The sequence below is a fragment of the Ipomoea nil genome, unplaced genomic scaffold (genome assembly GCF_001879475.1).
Source record: "Ipomoea nil cultivar Tokyo-kokei standard unplaced genomic scaffold, Asagao_1.1 scaffold2759, whole genome shotgun sequence".
Classification (NCBI taxonomy): Eukaryota; Viridiplantae; Streptophyta; class Magnoliopsida; order Solanales; family Convolvulaceae; genus Ipomoea; species Ipomoea nil.
Genome location: NW_017619187.1, coordinates 653,681 through 675,346, shown reverse-complemented (window position 1 = coordinate 675,346; position 21,666 = coordinate 653,681). Strand labels below are relative to the sequence as shown.

Genomic DNA, 21,666 nt, shown 5'->3' with positions numbered 1-21,666 from the left:
TCGATAATCTCCTTCGCCAAGGCGTTTATTCACGAGCAGCCGGAGATCAACACCACTTTCGAGCCGTCGTCGATGATGGCCAAGTGCGACCCTCGACACGGCAAGTACATGGCATGCAACGCCTATCTAACTGTTATATGGAACAAAAGAAAATAGTGTTGATTCGAACACACACATCTTCAACCAACAGCCTACAGCATCAAGAACCAGTCCATGAGCGCTCCCTTTTTGTAAAGGTTTGAACTTTCTCTCTCTAACAACTGTCAAAGTAGACCGGTCAGAGAAAATGAAACTGCTAGCCCAGTTTTTCAAAAAAAAAAAAAAACAGTTTAACAGCTAAACAGAACCTTCCGATCGAAGAAATTTTTATAAGAGGAAAAGATAAAGGTTGAGTAAAGGGAGTGAGAGGGATAGGAGCCAACAAGGTTAGGAGCAAGCTGGTGAGAAAAGAGATTTCAAATACATAAACACTATTGCTCTACACTGTTTTTTTGTTTCTATGTTTTGCTTGAATCTAATGTACCTTGAATATTTAATTACTTTCCAAGTTTGAAATTGATTGAAGGCATTACTATGCCTTAGTAGTATCACTTTATATTTTGCATGAACTATCAGCATGCACTTAAAGTCATGAAGAAGAAAGCAAATAACTAGAGGATGGAAATGACCCTTTTAGCCCTTTCACTAACACCCATTTTACGGTTGGTTCAAGGAAGGACCATGGTGGAACAAATTTGATAGTCAATGGTCTATTTCGTCCAAATTAAAAGACAATAACTAATTTTGGAAAACCACAATAGTTGAAGGACCATTGCTGGAATTAACTCCTTCACAATAATGAGACTTGAGAGCTGATAGAGTTGCTAGAATGCAGACGCCCATTGAGTTGTAAGTGGATTTACAAGAGAAAGGAGTGCATCCCTAGGGTTGAGAAAGCATCGGTTGATTGTTCGAGATTTCGATCAACATGAAGGTATTAACTTTAACCAGATTTTTCTCTAATTGTACGTCATACCTCTATATGTGTATTACATGCTTTTGTTGCTCAATTTGATTTGGAGTTGAAGCAACTTGATGTAAAGACTGCATTCCTATGTGGAGAGCATGATGATGAACTTTACATGTATCAACTTGAGGGGTTTGAAGTTCCTGGGAAGGAACATTCTGTCTTTCGTTTGAAGAAGTTTCTTTATGTGATGAAACAAGCTCCTAAGCAATAGTATATTTGATATGTGCATATTTGATATCAAATTCATACGACTTTGTGCTAATTTGAAACTAAATATGTGCTTATTTAGTTCCTTTGTGTCATTTAGATGATTCAAAAGCATTGATTCTAAATCATGTACATTGAAACTCAATTTAATGTGTTTTGAAGTCATATTGACACAAAGGCGTGTTTCGGGAATAGAAAGAGGTTAAGGAAGTAAAAAATAGTGAATTGGAAGTATCATGGCATGACCTAATAATCCAAAAGTTAACAAAAATGGAGAAATGTGAATTTTTTAGTGAAGGCCAAGCGTAACACTAATGGTCACGTTTTGATTGCTTAATAAAAAGAGAATAAGTTATGATTTTTATTCATTCATTTTTCTTTCTCGAACAAAATCTAAGTACTTAGTGGGATCGGAATTATATTTCATGGAGTACATCAACCATTTTCTTTCCTAAATTAGTCTCGTGACTATAAAATAATTCATCAACTATGGAAATTTCAATTTTGTCTTCAAATTCAAGAGTCATTCAATGGTGAATAAGTTTTCTAATAGAGGACCAATTTGAATATAAAATCAATATTTGAGAGAATATATGAATAAGAATGGTTGAGAGATCAAATTAAAAATTAATCTAATTATTAATTAAATATTGGTATGAAAAAATTTAGAGGTAGATTAAGCAGGCTGAGTCTCTTTTGACTTTTTAAAACCATCTTACAGATCTTCATTCATGAAATATGTTGGGTCAAGATGAACATATAGTACGTATAAGGAAAAATATAATATTTTTGAGAAAAAAATGTAATATTTTTAAATCAAAATATAATATTTAAGAGTTTTGAATAACTATTTATTATAAGATAAAGCGTATTACTAATCAAGGATAAATTCATTGATTGTTACTTATGAGAAAAAGTTTACGATCATAAAGAAAAATATTATACTTTTGATTAAACATGTAATATTTTTAGATAAAAATGTGATCGATATTATGTGATGAAGAATTACTTTAAAAAAGATAAAAATATAATACTTATAAAAAATTCAAATTATCTTAAGAGTGAAGATATATGTGAGACGGTCTCATCAAAATTTTATAAAATGTATCATTTTTTTAAATACTATTAACTCTATTAAAATGTAGTATGTCTGTCCTAATTGTCAAATTATATCAATCTTACTCTTAGTTACTCGTAAAGTCGTAATTGACAATTTTAGAAGGATTAGAGTATCATTTCGTCAAAATACTTAATACAACGCCGATTCCTCACCTCAAACCCAGCCTGCCGGAGTTTCCTTCCCTTGCAACTCTTTCTCCCTCTTCGGTCCGATCAGTCGCTTGAAGGTCTTCACAGGTCCGCCGCTTTCTCCTTCTTCAAATCGGAGCTAAATTCGCTGTTTATTTTTCGAATTAAACTCCTAATAGATCAACATTATAAAACTCGCTGATCTCGTATGAATTTCGGTTACGTTTTCTTTTAGATTGATTCTAGATTATGTTATAAGTATCTTCCCAACAAGTAGTGGTCTCTAATTCATATCTGGATTGCGGAAGAAGCAGTGATTTCTTTTCAGATTACACTACTTTTTAGACTGGCAATTTGTCGTAGGGTCAATGCAATTGTAGGGGATTCAAGGTTAAGATTGGTGGTAAATTACACTTACCAGGAAGTTGGCCTGGGTTTGAGTCCCACCTCATTTACCCATATGTACCAAAAAAATTTCTACGGAAGAATTTTGGCTGCTATGTAGACACTGCAAAGTTAAAAAGTCATTTTTAAAATTTTTTTTTTAGACTAAAGAAACTAAATTTACAGATTTGGACAAAGAGAGGGCCAATGGAGACAGAGATTAAAGAATTACTTAGTGATCTTGAATCACTCAAGAAAATGCTGTCTGATCCTACTCATTGCCAATTGGTTGATAAGGTAATTGCATACCTAGATGTGTCATATTCTTGTGTTTTTATGCTTACATATAAATTGGGAAAACACATGACTGAAACACATTGATCAAGACCAATTTTATATACAGAAATGCATAATTAATTAAATTAAGGTTTGGAATTATTTGTTTTTTGGGTTCCTTCTTTTAGATTCAATTGCGTGCTGAGCATCTCTCAGCCCTAACAAAGTCAGGACCTCTACGACGCTCAAAAGTCAAGGTAATTGTGTTTTCAGATTCTAAATTTGCATCATCACTTAAATGAGTGGCTTCCTAAGTTAACATTTTGATTTTTTTCCTGGTTACAGGACATGAGTACTGAGGTGGTTGATAGCAATCCATACAGCAGGCTTATGGCACTTCAGAGGATGGGCATTGTGGAAAATTATGAAAGAATACGAGAGTTCTCTGTTGCCATAGTTGTCTGTACTTTGATCTCTTCCCTTTTATATTTTAAACATATAGTTTTTAGTTTTTTCCTTTTTGCCCAAGTGACTGATAAAATATATACGCAAAAAATGTGTTTAAGATATATATGGTAGACACACACACAAGATATATACTCTTCAGCTTTCTCCAACGTTGTTGCCCAAGTGACTGATAAAAGAAACAGAAGCATACCTTTTTGCATGAGTGTTTCACAACAAGCTTATTCACTTCACATTTTACCCTTACTAGTGTTTAGAATAGGAGTGGATTATTTCACTTTCATTATCTAATTTCTATCTAATGTCATTGCAACTTGCTATAGTTGTATTCCAGACAAATCAAGTGATGTGTGTATTTCCCAAATGCTCATTCATCTTAACATTCTGTGAGTCTGTGATGTTACTTTTGCTTTCTAAGTGCCATGCTCATTTAAGTTTATTATTAGCTACTCCAATAATGTGTCAGAAATTAAATAAATGTGATGAGATTTATAAATGGTTGTAAGCCTACTTTCTCTTTTTAACTCAAACATCTTCTACAATTGCAGTACCGGTTGTTATTGCCACAAATTACATTGAAATGTTCATACTATATTCTTCATGAAATTTTGAACAGGGCATAGGTGGTGTAGGCAGTGTTGCAGCTGAGATGCTAACAAGGTGTGGCATTGGTCGCCTTTTATTGTATGATTATGACAAAGTGGAGTTAGCTAACATGAATAGGCTATTTTTTCGTCCGGAGCAGGTGTTGTTTAAGACAATATTCTCAATTTTTGTTCTCCAATCTTAAATTATACTTGTTTACAGTAATTAAAAATTGTACTATGTATATATTTACAACCTGCATACTGTATTTGGATGCTATGCTTTTTCTTGCTATCCAAAGCTTTTGTCATTGCCTAGTATATGATAAGTTGTGTCTCGAAGTTGTTACTAAAATGAAGGACATCTGCCTAATCTAGTTCCATACTATTTGCATTGTTTCCAGGTTGGTATGACAAAGACAGATGCTGCTGTTCAAACCCTTGCTGAAATAAATCCGGATGTTGTGCTTGAGGTAAGGATTAAAGATTAGCATTTTCATGTTTTCTGTTTTAGGCTACTTCCTCATACAGTCATACCCACTTCAGAGAGTGAAAGAACATTTAAGTTGATATGTACTCTTATTTTATTTTGTGGTTGTGTTTGTTGAATGTCTTTTAATAAGTGTTGCTTGTTTGTACCACCCACATTTAGCCTGCAAGATGTGGGGTGTTGCTTTGATATCTAATGTTGTGTGTAATTTTCCTTGATAGTAATCTTTGAACTGCTCAATTGAACTTGTAGTTCTAAAGTCTGTAGTTTCCCATAGTTATCAGATTCATCTAACTAATTTTTTATTTCAGAGCTATACATTGAATATCACAACAGTTGATGGTTTTGAGACGTTCATGTCAAACCTCCAGAATAAGTCATTCTGCCCAAATAAAGAAGGTAGTGGGGTAGATCTTGTTTTAAGCTGTGTTGATAATTATGAAGCAAGGATGGTAGTAAATCAGGTATGACAAGTATCTGCTAAAGACCTTTCAAGTGCACACAAAAGAATTTGTTCAATACTTCAATGTACTCAATATTGAGGGATTTTTCTTCGTCTTAGTTGGTCCTCTTTTATGTCTAAATTTGCATAGCTAAGTCAATTCTTGGTCTAACAGGCATGCAATGAATTAAACCAGATTTGGATGGAATCTGGTAAGTCATTTGTTTTCTTCTGTTTTTTTTTTATTTTTTAGGTTATTATTAATATTTATTATTATTAAAACTTTTTGCTTGTCTTTTAAAATACTATTTCATGTTTATGGGTGTCTAATTAATTTAGATGAGAAAAAAGCTACAGCTTGTGCTTATAAATGATGGAATAACTGTCTAAAGATGAGAAGTTAGAGGAAACTGCTCCTGCTTATAAATGATGGAATATATGTCTAAAGATGATAAGTTAGAATACTACTCCTGCTTATAAATGATGGAATGCACATGTAAAATGAAAAGAGAAGCTGGAGCATGCATGAGGTGGTATAGCTTAGTAATTCCATACAGAAACCAGGTATTCAACCTGGTATCTCTTATGCCTACAATAGTTGCAGAGGGAAGATGCAATAATGAGATGAGTCAAGTTGAGTGGGTTGAACCCTTCTTTGACTCAGCTCCACTTGAGTCCTGGGTCATTCTCAGGCTAAACTGACTCATTGCAAGGCTCTGGAACTGGGAACTTGATACTCTTGAGTCTTTTTTAGATGTTATTACCTTGTAATCATATGTGATTCTCTTTTACGAAATTTAATCGAGGTAATTTTCTGGCAGGTGTATCTGAAAATGCTGTCTCAGGTCACATACAATTGTTGATTCCTGGTGAAACTGCCTGCTTTGCTTGTGTGCCTCCCTTGGTAAGATTCAGTTCTCAATTGAATTGCTGCAATTGCCTCGTTTCTTTGCTGGAAATTTTATAATCGAGAAATATTTGGTCATGGTTTTGAAAAATGCTTGTAAAGTATACTGAAAGAGATGTGGTCCAACCCACTAAAGCAATGTTTGTATAAACAAGTAATGATGAAGAAGTTTGGGATAGGTCTAGTGCCATAGTGATCATTTGTTGATCATGAGGTCATGGTTTCAAATCCTAGAAACCTCCTCCCTGGAAACAGAGGTAACTTTGCCTACATTTTCTTTCCACAGACCTTGTATGATGTTAGTGCCTTGTGCACTGGTGTGACATTTATAAAGCTAGTAAATGATATCAAGGGTGTTTTCTTCTGTCAGTCCTAGTGTTGCATGCACTCGAAGAGTTTCTCTTAAAATCTTGGGTGATAATTTGAATTCTTTACTTGTTAGGTTGTAGCATCTGGAATTGATGAACGCACTCTCAAGCGTGAAGGTGTGTGTGCTGCCTCTTTGCCTACTACCATGGTAAGTTTTCTGCGTCTTCATTAACTTCTTATTTCATGACCCTGGACTTCTTGTTTCATAAGTACCATGGTAAGTTTTCTGTGTCTTCATTAACTTCTTGTTTCATGAGCCTCAACTTTTACCTAGTACATAAAATTCCTGTGTCAAATTGATGATGTTATGAATCTTGTGTATGACTAATGAACTTGATAAATTTGACTTGGGATTGAGTTAAATTTAAATTCCTAAATTGATGAATCTCTCCATGAGGCTCAGATAGATGTGTTTAATATGCTCTTCAGCACTTCTGCCAACCCTTTCCCCTAGTTTAATACATTTCATCTTAACTGACTTTGGTAGGGAGTTGTTGCGGGGCTTTTGGTTCAGAACACACTGAAGTACTTGTTAAAGTTTGGACACGTGTCCCCATATCTGGTAACTTTTTTCCCTAACAGCCTTCCCATACACACACTTATGCACTTGCTGTGATTAGTGTTTAAAATACACACGCACATGCACATGTTTGGCTACTGTTTGGACTTGGGATGTTGAAGTGATTAAAGTAAAAGTTATCACTGAGTGTTTAACTTCCCTTCTTGACCCTGGGTTGATTTCAGGGATACAATGCTCTGAAAGATTATTTTCCAACAATGGAGATGAAGCCAAATACTCAATGCTCAAATGCAGCTTGTTTGGAGCGACAAGTATAATCACTTTGACCTTAGTCTACAGATCATTCAGCTTAGCTTGGATATTTTGACTAAAAATTCTTTCAAACTGCAGAGGGAATACATTCTTGCAAAGCCTGCCAGGGATGCTGCTGCAAAAGCAAAGATGGAGGAAGCATCACAAGTAACAGAGGTCGCCATTCATGATGATAATGAATGGAATATAAGGTAATGTCTCGGACTATTTATTTGAAATTCTTTTCTTGGATGGAGAACTCTCTCGTGAAAATGTAGACAACAGATTTATCTTAGTATTCAAGACTCAAGGCAGATGATACTTTTAATTTACCATGGAAGTTTTTTAATCATTACAACATTTGAAGATGAATTGAAACTAAGACCGTTGTTATATGATGCCCTACAGTGTACTTGATGACAGTGAGCCAGATAGTGCAATTGCCAATAGTTCAGGTAATCTTTACAAATTGATCAGCATCAGATCTGTTATATATTAACTTGGTGCTTTATCTAAACATTCATTTCAGTTGTCATCGATTCTCATCATTCACTTATCTTTTCCGCTTCAGGTGTACTCCCAGAAGGGCTCGTTCATGAGCTGCCAACTGCAGATGAATTTCCGAAAATTCCTCCTTCTGAGACCACTTGTCCCGTGGATGACCTTGAAGAACTTAGAAAGCAACTCGATGCCCTTAATGCCGACTAATCTGGACTTTGAATGTACTGGATATTTGTAGCTGTGCTAGACTTCCACCATTTCTAAAGAGCAAAAAGACTTTTTTCAGTTGACTTCATAGATTGAGTTTCTGAGTATAGAGGGAACCAGAAAGAGCAGGGAAGAAAATAACTTCCCTTTGTTAGTGTTATTTTCGATGGAACCACAAAAGAGTTTTGGCCTTTTAACTTGCAGCTAATCTGTGGATTTTGAACTTGTTGTAAGCACAAATTCTGGTTTTGTTATCTAGTCTTTTTTTTTTTTTTTTTTTTTTTTTTTTTTTTTTTTTTTTTAAGTTATATATGGCATGAGTAAGAAACTCAGAATGAACATAAAGTTAAAGAGTTATTAGAGAAAATTTTATCATGGATTAAGTGCATGTTGCATCATGGATACAAGTACATAAAAAATTAGTGTAGGTTCATAAAAATGACACTAATTGATCAATTATCACTTAAATATATTATTAGGGTAGGTTCATGAATGGATATTATAGGAATTATTGAGATTGTCTTATAATGGACATACATACCAATAAAGCATTAGAGAAATTCATAATGACAAGATGCTTCGTAAAGTTAGTTTTAAAAATGAATTAGGATTGAACATAATTAAAGCTAGAAATGAAAGGATTCTTGATGTGTTAGTACGTAGTCGAATGATTATGATATTTATAGACTTGTACTTGACTTGATATTAATGTTCGTTGTTGTTGGGAATGTTGATTCAGTATCAAAGAAATTTAAGCTTGCTTCACCACTAGACAATAACGAAAAAATGTTTTGAAGTACATGAAGGCATTATGCGATTATGCCAAATACATTGATACAATCAAAAAAATTAACATTTGGTTACTTGTTCCTATTAAATGGAGTAACCATGAAAAATAGTTAAGTTGTAAGTCATTACTACTTTCACTTTAAAAAGACTGAATTTGTGGCGTCTTCGAGACCATGATTCATGACCTTTAAGCTCTAATACTTTGAATAACTCTTACTATCTTGAGCTTTGTTGTGATGATACTTTACTGCTTTCTTTTTTTTTTTTTTTTTTTTTGGTGTCAACCACACATTGTGGTCCGGGTCTTTCTCTGTTCGTTTAACGGTCTAGGTCCACTCAGTTCGCTCCGAGAGACACAGAAGCTGGCCCAAAAAAGATCGTCACTTGTGAAAATCGAACCCAGATTATCCCGAAATTCTCCCCCACAAAGAGGCTTTACTGCTTTCTTGAGAAGTCTTAATGTAAGGATTAAGGAAGTCTTGTTGCAACCTTAGTGGTTGATCATTAGCTAGCTGCTTAAAAGGTTACATTATGCATCATATATCAAAATTTAAATATAATTACACTTTATTCCTGACACTACCAAAACATACAAACCCATCTCTTTTTAAAAATTATATACTAAAAACATGCATAAAACTCAAAAGAGTAACTCTTCTAAAAACAAATTAAACTATATATGACCTGATTGATAAAATTAATAAATTTATATCAAACTTAAAATAACATTCGCAAGTACACTATACCAAAATAGTACTAAATTAAAGCTTCGGGTAATAATGTCATCTCTGAACACATGTATAAAACTAACCATTTATCGTATAAATCTCCAATAAGATGTTGATTCTCTCACAAGAATAACACCAAAGTATGGCCCAGAACAACTTACGAAAATAATGAGAGAAACAATTCTTCTTTTGGCTCTCAAAACAATGGAAGAAAACAAAAATTGGTCTGTTCAAAATTAAAAAAATAATGAAGATAATATATCAATAATATGATAAGATCATCCTAAGCATTTCATATTCGTTTTATAATATATAAATATAAATATAAATAAATCAATAAATAAATAATATATATATATATATATATATATATATATATATATATATATATATATATATATATATATATATATATATATATATATATATATATATATATATATAGAGAGAGAGAGAGAGTAGAGTTCAGGTGCGGCCTTAGTCTCCTGTGCCGTCATGCGGATATATTAGAACCATAGGATGAGCTGAGATCAAACTGCTGGAAATCAATGAAGAAGATAAATTACGTGGTTGGAATTTCGTAATTTCTTGCACCATGTATATTTCGACGGTGCATTACGTGCTAGTGTGTGGGGCATTTTTAATTACTCTGTGGTGCATTATATTTTTGAGTGATTAATGGTGCATTGATTTGTATTACATTACTCAAACCCGTCGACGGTTCAATAGACCCGTTAATGGGTGCTATTGTGTGGTGCATATTTGAGTGCTCTGTGGTGCATTTTTTAGTGCTCTATGGTGCATTTTTGAGTGATTAATAGTGCATTGTTTTGTATTACATCAACGGGGGTGTCAAACCTTTCGACGGGTTCAATAGACCCGTCAACGAGGTGTATTACGTGCTAGTATGTGATGTATTTTTGAGTGTTGTGTGGTGCATTTTCAAGTGATACATGGTGCATTTAGATTGTCCCGCGCCTTTGGATGTAAATGATCAAACGATGCATATTAGACCACAGGACCGCATGGCATATGATAGCGCATTTCTCTCTCTCTCTCTCTCTCTCTCTCTCTATATATATATATATATATATATATATATATATATATATATATATATATATATATATATATATATATATTTCAACTGCAATATATAACAAGAAAATGAAAAAAAAAAAAAGTAAATGTAATATATGAGTCATTTGCAAAAGGTATAGAATTATTTTGCAATGAAAAATGATAAACATTATTCACACAATTTACAACAGAAATTATATATCAGATCAGCTCCTTAATTAACCTCACATATATACTACATATTATTATACCCTAGTGATGCATAGTCTTCATACATTATTCCCTCCTGCTGAGGAGGAGGAGGAAGCAGTGGAGGATCAACCCAAGAATTTGTATCAAACTCAGTGTTCCACCATTCCAACCTCTCCTTCGATCCCTCCATAACCTGTTTGAAACAGTAGTCGAAATCTGAAATCTGATGATTCTCGCCGCCATTGATGAGAAGACTGTCAATCTCAGACTGGGTAAACCCCGGAATAGCCGCCTGAATTTCTCCACTATTATTATTCTCCTGCCCCAAACTCGACGACCCATCATTATTATTCATGCAACTTTCCAGTTCATTCATCTTGCTACTGTACTCTGGTTGGGCTGCTAACATGCGCATCTGCTCCTGTTCATTCATTGGCTCATCAGCCATTTTTGGTTGAAAGGGGGTGATCTTGTTACCAGGCCAAAGGGCTTGTGGGTTGTTGTTATTGTAGAGAGAGAAAGGGTTTTGAAGGCCTTGAAGCTGCATGTGGAGTTGAAGCCTTTCAAGAGCTGAGTTGCTTAGGTTTTGCAGGAATGGATTCTCTTCAGAAACTCCATTTGTTTCCTTATTATCGGCTTCTTGATGATGGCCTGCTAGCAGTAATCTGTTCATCTGTGACTGTTTTCGCTTTCCCAGCAGCTTCTTCTTCAGCCTTGTGTTCCAGTAGTTCTTGATGTCGTTATCTGTTCTTCCTGGCAATTGTGCAGCTATTATAGACCACCTAGGGTTTCAAAACATGAAAGGGGAAAAGTTAGATCGAAGTGCGTTTAGTAACTGGAGAAATGAAAAATATGAAAATGAGGGTTTTTGAATTCAAAAGAAAGACCTCGAAAAGTGTTCAAACTCAAGCCCGACCTAGTTCTATGGGGTTTTATAATTTGAACATTATATTATTATATTATGATCAAAACGATGATACAGTGGAGACAACCCAAGTTGATCTAGATGTTAGCTTATAATTACAAAGTTACAAGTTCAATCGACTCTTTGTAGGAACGACCCATTCACCTTATTGGCCTTCTTATTGGTTTGAGCCGGTCAGAGGAAACCTAGGCAGTTCGACTCCCAACAAGAGTGGCCAATTGGCTTTCTTGATTTGGGTCGATCAGTCATGAGAAACCTAGGCAGTTTGACTCCCAACAAGAGTGGTAAATTGGCTTTCTTGGTTTGTGTCGATCGGCCATGGGCAACCTAGGCAGTTCGACTCCCAATAAGAGTGGCCAATTGACTTTCTTGGTTTGAGTCAATCAGTCATGAATAACCTAAGCTAGTTTACTTCCTTGTGTTCCTTTTGTCGACTAGGGTAGTGGCCGTGGGTTTCCCCTAGTCACCCAAAAGGATGATATGCATATACAGTGTAAGAATTTCAGCTTTTGCAAGGAATATTAAGGATCAAGAAAGGCCACAAAGAAAGATCTAGAATTCATTGAAACAATATATGTATGTATATATGCATATACAGATGTGATCTTGGAAGTGATGATGAAGTTAATAATTCCCTAATTAATCAGAAGAATCAGAAAACAAGAGCTAGAGGACAACTACTTCTAGGTTTTTGACACAAAATATTTTTTCTTTTAATGTTGAGATAGAGAGGTGAGGTGAGGGACAAACTGACCTGCTGCCAATACTAATGTAGAGGCTGCAGATGATGTTGTCTTCTTCTTCAGTGAAACCACCATGCTTTATATTAGGCCTCAAATAATTCAACCATCTTAGCCTGCAACTCTTTCCACATCTCTTTAACCCTACAAACAATCAAACAAAAACTTTAATTTTCTTCACAAGAAAGTAAAAAAACAGTACAGAATCGAATCGAATCAGATCGGGAGATAGATATATATTTATACCAATTTTCTGAGGAAGAGCAATCCAATTGTTACCAGTGCCTTGCTTCTCAATATAAGCCTTTAGTTTAGCATCTTCTTCAGGAGACCATGGACCCTTCTTCACGCTAGCTTTATCACAGCATGGAGCTCTGCCCATCCTTTCTGGACTTTTTCTCTTAGCTTGGTGTACTTTCTGTGTTGATGATCAATCTTTGTTCTTGAAAAGTTAGCTGTCTCTGATTGTTGGTGAGAAATGTATGAAGAGAAGACCTGGTTTTATAGGTAGTAATGGCTACGTGATGTGATACTTTTTAAACCCCTAAGAATATAATAAGCCTATAAATATATATTTCTCATTTCTTTGCCATGATTTGATGAGCCTGTTCTTATTCTATACGATACAACTAATAACTATTTGGATGTGGATGAGTTCTATCCTATTAAAAAGAAACACATTCTTAAATTATAAGTAGTAGGATTTGAATACATACTCAGCTTTATTATCTCATTATATTTGCATAACAGTCAGCGTCATGAACGCGTGACTACCCTGTTCTAATACCAATTATCGTTATTAATGTTGGGAGACGGCTCGGAGAGTCGAATCCAGCATCCTGCCATCGAAACGTGGGGTTGACTGCTATCCAAGTATAAGGAAATAAAGTTGTCTTCGCTACTAGTTATAGTAGCTTTTGGTGTAGTGGTAAGTGTTTGATCCTGACAGGTCAAGGGTGCTGGGGGATTGTTGGGACTTGGGCGGCGGCTCAGTGAGGCGAGTCCACCATCCTGCCATCGAAACGTGGCACTGACTGCTATCCACGTATAAGGAAATAAAATTACATCTTTGCTAGTAGCTATAGCTTTTGGTGTAATGGTAAGCTTTTAATCCCAACAATTCAAACTTTTACCATTATACCAAAAGTTATAATTGTATAGCAATTAGTGTCACGTTCAATACAAGGATGTTAGACTTAACCCTTCAAGTTGATGCCCAATAATAAACTTTTTTTGCATTGAGTATGAGTAGATTTCACTTCTTATCTTAAAACTACTATATATGTATTATGGATGATGTTATATTTGCTATCTATGATCTATCTCCACAACTCCTCACAGTAGTAAAGATTGTGCCCCTCCCTTGTTGACAAATACATTTGGATTAGTTTCACTTCATTAAAAGATTATATTAAAAGACTAAGTCTCAATTATGTTACTACATGACAATATGCACTGCACAAATTGTCAAATGTGATATTAAAATCAGTAGCCTTTTTTTTTTTTGGGTGTGTCCCATTTAATTATTGATGAAGAGGGAAAGATAGAGCTAAAATTATGAAGATCATAAGCCTCCATTCATCCTCTTTGTTTGTCGCCGACCGCGCCTCGAATTGTTCGATTCTTGCCCTACTTTCTTTAGGCCTAGATGGATATACATTATACCTTCCCTGCTTCACATTTCATTTAAAATTAAAACCTTATTTTTTTTTTTTTTATAATACCATTAGTACAAAAACAATCACTTTTGTAAAGGACATTTTGCTGTACAACATATGCATATACTGTCGACCGTCCATTGTGAAAGGGACTCAGATTGTCTGGACAATCTATGTGCGTTCCTAGTCAGGAACGGACACAGATTGTTATTTTTACAGGTCGATATAAATTTTGTTAATATTGTGAAGTGTAAACTTTATATATAATAATGTTTTCAACAATGTCGACAAGTATAATTTCAAGAACCAAACCTTAGTCTTGGCCCACGAGTGGACTTGTGTGTTGTGTATACAACTGCCTCTACACAATGTTCAAATGAACATCATTTTTACTGTAGGCCTGAGGAGGAAGTTCGTCAACCGTTATATGGAGGAGCATTATGGTCCACACGGCTGTGTGAATCGTAGTGATATGTTACAAATATGTATATTTTAAATGAACTTATTGTAGTACAATTAAAATTGTACTGTAGTGTTGCTATAGTATTGAATTTATTGTATCTATAAAATAAAACTGAATAGCAAAGCTTAAATAAATATGTATATTTTTAAATGAACTTGTAGTAAAATTAAAATGATATTTTAGTGTTGCTAAAATGAACATATTGTATGTATAAATATGTATATAGTCACATTAACGCATTTTGAAATTAAAGTAAAATTTTAGTGTTGCTATAATGAACCTATTATGTGTATAAAATGAAATTGGATAGCAAAAAGATGAAGTGTAATAAAAATGATACTTCATCATATCGTTACTAAAATGAAACTAGAGTGTATGAAAAATGAAACTAAAACAAAGTTGTTGAGCATATCTAAAAACATAATAAGTGTCAATACAAGTTATATCCTTGATTTTTGTCCCTTTTTTATATGCTAATAAATATATACATTTTGTTTTAATTGTTGTACATTCATTTGCATTGGACAAAATCACCCTTACACCGTTATAACACCGTTAGTTTTTAATATATCTACCAATCTTACCATACACCTACATCTATCATATCTTTTTCCTATTTTTAATTATCATTTTATTAAAATTATCATATAACAATTAATTTAATTATAAATTATATTTTAATTAAATATTTATATGAATGTTAAATTAAATTATATATATATATATATATATATATATATATATATATATAATATGTATATATATTATTTGTGTATCCATATCAATATATCATATATGTGAGTGTCGGCTTAGTATTATTTGTAAATTATTATTATATAAAAATATAATTTATTTATTTTTGTTTTGATCACTATATTATTCAAATATATGATAATTCAAAAGTATCATCACTTTAAGAAATTGCAAAATATAATTTTAACTAGTTTTTTAAATTTTGTTACTTACAAATATTTTAATATTGGGCATAAGTTTTCGCGCATCGCGCGTACAAAATGCTAGTATAATATATAAACATAAATTTGCAATCCAACTATTAGCTTTTAGTAATACATGCACCAATTTGGTATCAGAGCCAATTCAACCACATGCCAAAGGTCGTGAGTTTAAATTTCCGCGTCACTCGATAAAAAAGAGACTATATGGTCCACGTGTTGCTTGGAGTCTATCAAAAAGTAATCAAGTAATCGGCCCGCACATGTGAGGGGATGTGTTGAGCATATATATATAATATATAAATATAAATGTGCAATCCAACTATTAGTTGAGATGGGGCACATACTTAAATTGAGCTCATACCATGGTCCACGTTGCGTTCATGCTACTACGTACATGGATCATGGTCCACATTAAAACTTGCTGGGAAGTTGGTTACATTCTCCAAGCACTAAAATAAAATTTTCAAGTGCTAATTCTAACATGTATAATTTGGCTGAAACAAATACGGAGTATTATTCTATTTCACAACTTAACACTCTTTTATACGTGTGTCTCATCAAGATTATAAATCTTTTATTTTTTATATACTTTTTTTCAATAAACAAATTATTATCATAATTGGGTTAAAAATAAATTTTAAATAAATAAAGAAGGTAAGCATAATGCCGCGATCCGGCCGTGTTTTGAGGTTAGCCAATTTGAACCAATTGGAAATTGATTGAGATGAACTATGGTCCACGGTTAAAATAAAAACAAAAAATGAAGAAAGAAAAGAAAAACTTGGCTTGTAAGTTGGTTCAATTTGAGAATAGTGTGTTATTGGCAATCCACTTTATTTGTTGGGATTAGGTAGATACAGATATTCCACTGACAACTTGGTTTTCCCCGAAATGAAGTTTACATGCATGATTTTGTTTTCTTCTCTCTTCCCCCCCCCCCCCCCCCCCCCTTTAATGATACAAAAAATTTTGGTATTTAAAGTTTAAGACTTACCACAAGTCTTACAACGACTTACAGTAAACTTTAACATACCAAAACTACAAAAGACTAAGTTGGTAACGTTTAAAACAATTGAAGGACTAAATTTCTTAAAATTGACAATTGGGATTTAAATTGCATAACAAACAATAATTAAAAGATTAAAAGTGTGATTTCTCCTTACACAACGAAAGATGTTTATGGTTTATCTAAGAGACTCACATAATTAGGTGATTAGGCACGAATAGCGGCTAGTAATATATATCAAGAAGTAGTTATTTAGCTCACACCGGCTTAACTCACTGGTTCAGTAGGCAGTATTTGAGAGAAAAGATTAAAGGTCAGACATCAGCAGCGGCAGTGTGAGATTATGTTCAAAGTGGGCAGATCTTCTGTATGCACCGGCATTTGACCATGTCTGTTGAGTCATTGAGTCACCGCAATTTATATCACCCCAAATGCTTTATCGGGGCAGAGTGTGAGGACCCTTGGGGTTGAGGATTCAACCTTTTGAGAGAAGAAGTAACTATTTATGAGTGATAAATGTTAGGGTATACAACATGATTCTTTAACAAAATTGGATCTCATTTGACCCACAATGATTTCATTGTAATTAGAGCATAATTTTTTTTTTTAAAGAGAGAATTAGAGCATAAATATATTACTTTAAATAAAAAGTTTCAAGTTTAATTCTCCTTCCTTTTAAATGTACTTTTTATAATGGTTAGAAGAGTGGAAAAATGATCCCCCATATTCTATTTCTGTCTCCTAACAAGGAATAGTGAGTGAATTCCATTTTTGATCCTATTGTTATAGGGGACATTCCAATTTTAGTGCACCATAATTATTTTTGTCACATTGAGTCCATTATTATTAAAAGTGTTCCAATTTTAGTCCACGAAAAATTTTAAAGTGGACTAAAATTGGAACACTTTTAATAATAGTGGACGCAATGTGACAAAAATAATTATGGTGGACTAAAATTGAAAAAGCACTTATAACAATAGGACCAAAAATGAAATTCACACAGGAATAATAAAAATAAAACAAAAAAAATGCATTTTTTTGAGGTGATAATTGTAACTTTCTGATACAAGAATCATGTTTCACTCATTTGATCACTCCTTTCAAAAAAAATGCAATTTTAATCATTCAATTGTTACTTCTATTAATGAAATTTAGGAATTGTCTTTCAATTTATTTTAACAATATGATCCCTAGTTGTTAGGTCTCTCACATAATCAAAGTCAATACCAATATTCCTATTAAAGTTTTATGGATTTTTTTTTTAATTTTTACATTTCTCTCATTCTTTTCAAGGTTCTGGTATATTACTAATGTCCTCTGCACATTTTATTTCCAAGAAACACAACAAAACTTCTTTTTAAAGTTTTATACCATTGAGCTCTTCCTCTGATTTGTTATTAGGGCTTGAAGACTATTTTTGAACAAATTAAAAGACAGATTATACATTTCAATATGATAAACAATTGAAGAGGCAAAAGCGAATTAATATTTTTTCAAAAAAATAATTTCCTATTACATCTTGACCCTTCAATTAAGTAAAAAAAATTTGCAACTTGTTAACTCGCTAATTACGGCATCACAGGACTAATTGCCACAGGTTGTATCATAAAGAATGGAAAATATATTAAAAATACAAAAGTAAGAAAAAAACAAAAAAGACTAAGAATTAATCCAAATATTTAATTTATTAAATTAATAGAGTGCTTTTACAGAGAAACACCCATTCATTGACCTTGGTCCCAACTAAAATATTTTTGTAATGAAATATGGCATATAATAAGAAGAAGAAATAGGTCCAGAACCGCACTTGCCTATTAGTAACAAGGAGAAAACTATCAAAGTTCAAAAAGGTGTTAGTTTTTTTAATGAGCAAATGGACTCAGATCTTTAGGAAGAAGAAAACATGTTTCTGTTTGTCTTTCTCTACCAATGAGTATCTCTCTCTCTCTCTCTTTCTCTCTCTCCATTGACAATGGGTTTCATGCATCATCAAGAAGACCAACCTGCGATTTCTTTTATATTTTAGCAGAAATATTCTTGATAAGAAGATAAGGGCTCATAATTATTGGCTAAGTATCAATATAATAGGGTGTGTATGGCCCCAACTTATTGACTTCCAGAATCTTTTTTTTCTTTTTCAATATATATATATATATATATATATATATATATATATATATATATATATATATATATATATATATATATAAAAGTTAATTTGATCCAGAAAGTTTAATTATAGGCTGGCATATGCACAAATTCTATTTCATTTTTAGACATGATTTTTTTTGGGTGTAGTCAGGGGTTTCCACCGTCGAGCATAATGACTAATCCCCTCGTCGAATTATAAGCACTTCTAACGGGTGGGACTTATTTTTTCTTAGACATGATAACAATTGTTATTATGTGTGTGCAATCATGTAATGTTTTTTTTAAGGTATTGAACTATTGATAGACACAGATACTTTTTGGATAAAGTACAACTTAGTGTGATTATTAGCTTGGTTGATAATTAAAGTATTGTAAAGAATCAGCATTGATAGTATTCAATACGACTTAAATTCTATGGTACTTTATTTAAAAGATAGAAACCACCTTAATTAGAAATTTTCATATGTTTCACCATGCATGGTGTCTAGCACTAACTTTTAGGGAAGAGAGAAGGAGAAATGGTCGAGTACATAAGGAATGTGAACAAGTGTGGTTTGGATTTAAAAATTTCCCATAAAGTAGAAAAACTTTTGTAGTTGACAATGAGAAAAAAGAAAAAAAAAAAAGTAGATAAATTGTGTGGTTGAGGATGAGTTAAAAATTGGCTCAAATTGTTTTGTCAAATGAAATGTAAATTTTGTTTGTCAAACTTTCAAATTTAGGGCCTCCATCAACAAAATAGATTAAATGACGTTAAATACAAGAACATTTTGGTCTATTCAGTTTTAAGTGTTAAGTCTTTTTCTTTTATTTTTTGGTCCTAGATTTATATGTGTCATTCTATTTTTAGTCATTTTTATTTCTTCAAAACATCCTTGTTGATTCTAAGAGCATCCACACTAAGGGAAGAATGTGGGGAGCATGTCAGATTAAATCTCCTTGTTTAAATTCAAAGCTAATGTAGGAAAGATTTATTTGGGGAAGAATTCTCTGCTAATGTTAAAAATATTGTCAGGAAGACAAAATGAAGAAGAAAAGGTGTTGTGCGATATGCGCACAGCACCTGCCCATACGGGCGCGTGCTAGCGTGCAATGCACGCGCCCAAGGGCACGTCAGGCGCGCCTATAGGCGCGCCTGACACTAATACTTTTATATTTTTTTTTCAAAAATCAATTTTAATTTATTTTTGTTTTCTTTTTCTTTCTCCCCTTTCATCTTCTCTTTCCTAATCACTCTTACATTCTCCCTCCATTCTCCCCAACCATTGTGGATGCTCTAACATTAATGTAGCATGACCATTTTTAGTCCTTCGTCAAAAACTAATATGTTTAAATGACATTAAATTCACGTTATGAACAACTCAAAATTCTCTTTTTTCTTCTTGGTAATAGAACCACAAGTCTTGTAAATTTTAATAAAGTAGACTTATGCACTAGACTTAAGGTTTGCCATGAAGTAGACTTGTGGTTTTTTCAATTGCATTTTTTGTTAGATTTTGCAGTAGACTTATGTATTGGTAACAATTTTATTATCAAGAAGAAAAAAAAAAAGAATTTGAGTGGTTAATAATGCTATTTTTAAACATAACGCCATTTTTAATGCCATTTAAACATATATGTTGACAAATGACAAAAAATCATCATGTCACAATAATAAATTTTAAAAATTTAAATAAATAAAAAAAGCGAGGTCCCCCCTCTTTCTTCGTCTCCGGTTAGAGACGAAGAGAAGTGTCTTCGTCTCCGGCGGAGACGAAGGAGGGGGAAGGGGGTAGCATGAGACGAAAGACCTGTCTTACGCCCACCCCCCTCCTCCTCCTTCAGGAGACCAACCAGAAACAAAGGGGGAGGGGGGAAATTTTCAAAAGTTTATTATTAAAATTATTTAAAAATGTCAACTCATCATCCACGTAAGTAGGCAGCCTAATGAAATGTATAATAACCTTCTATCAGGTGAAATTACATATATTTGTAGTGTTTAGTGGTTTAATTGTGTTTTTTTTTTTTTGTTTAGTGACCTAATTACACTTTCAGGTTACGCTCAGTCGCCAATTTGGACCTTATTACTTAAAATAAAAAGTATTTATGAATATCATATTAGAGTTGATCTAATTAAAATAACAAATATTTATAAATATTATATTGATGGAGATGATATACAATTTATTCCAACAATTTTATATTTTATCATAGATATTTTTTTATCACTTTTTCACCCGCAATAAACAAAATTTCTGGCTCGTCCGTGCCTCAATCACGAACCATAAGCGGAGTCCTCCGGAGCCACACTTGCGTCGAGGGCCCTCTCACAGAACTAAATATGGAACAGAATATACCTAATACACGGATCAAATTAATATTAATCAAATTAACTTAAAATAAATAAAAACAAGAAAAGAAACTAACCAATCAACGTATTCCGTACGTTTCAATGTTTCACGACTAAAGATGCAGGAGCAAAGTCCATATAATTATCAAAAGTAGATCATAATTACGTTAGGTTGATCTTTAACTATAATATAATACATATAATACATATAATACACACACATCTATATAGTACGTGGCACAAGCCCATGAAGAGAATGAAATGCACGTCAAGAAAAAGGGAGGGAAAATAACACACACACACACACACACATATATATATATATATATACACACACACTTAGGTGATCTCAGCTTCGTTGGACTAATCTTAAATCCACAAGACCTCTCCTCTAGAGTCAGGTAAATTATTACGAGTTGTACAATTAGTCCATCAGTGAGACCCTAGTTTTCAAGTGCACACAAGAGATGCAATCCACACCGTTCATCATCATATTCTAGGTCTTTTTAAATTCATATTTCTAGTGGGATACGAATCCCACAATACTGCCATATAATTAAATCGTTACATCAAGTCAGGCCCTACACAAAGTTCAGGCCGGGGCAACATTAATTTTTTGTTTAGGCCAATAGCAATTTTTTTTAATCTAAACAGAGAAAGCTAGGAAGAAGAAGTTAAGGGTTGACAAAGATGCCCAAAACAAGCCAACATCATACATAGAAAAACCCCTTGATTAACAAGGATGCTTT

General features: G+C 33.3%; 2 protein-coding genes across 2 annotated transcripts; one reads left to right on the top strand and one right to left on the bottom strand.

The window, feature by feature from the left end:
* The first annotated feature begins 2,425 nt into the window (after positions 1–2,425).
* On the top strand, positions 2,426–8,154 carry LOC109156840 (ubiquitin-like modifier-activating enzyme 5). Its single transcript, XM_019304698.1, has 15 exons — positions 2,426–2,572; positions 3,035–3,145; positions 3,313–3,381; positions 3,470–3,583; positions 4,206–4,334; positions 4,578–4,646; positions 4,975–5,127; positions 5,281–5,317; positions 5,927–6,009; positions 6,455–6,529; positions 6,869–6,943; positions 7,126–7,212; positions 7,292–7,404; positions 7,601–7,647; positions 7,764–8,154. The coding sequence occupies exons 2-15, from the start codon at positions 3,056–3,058 to the stop codon at positions 7,898–7,900; spliced, it is 1,278 nt and encodes a 425-aa protein (XP_019160243.1). The 5' UTR covers positions 2,426–2,572; positions 3,035–3,055; the 3' UTR covers positions 7,901–8,154.
* A 2,458-nt stretch (positions 8,155–10,612) lies between these two features.
* LOC109156841 (transcription factor MYB36) lies at positions 10,613–12,824 on the bottom strand. Its single transcript, XM_019304699.1, has 3 exons — positions 12,601–12,824; positions 12,369–12,498; positions 10,613–11,471 (listed from the first exon to the last, which is right to left on the bottom strand). The coding sequence occupies exons 1-3, from the start codon at positions 12,734–12,736 to the stop codon at positions 10,733–10,735; spliced, it is 1,005 nt and encodes a 334-aa protein (XP_019160244.1). The 5' UTR covers positions 12,737–12,824; the 3' UTR covers positions 10,613–10,732.
* Positions 12,825–21,666: the final 8,842 nt, after the last annotated feature.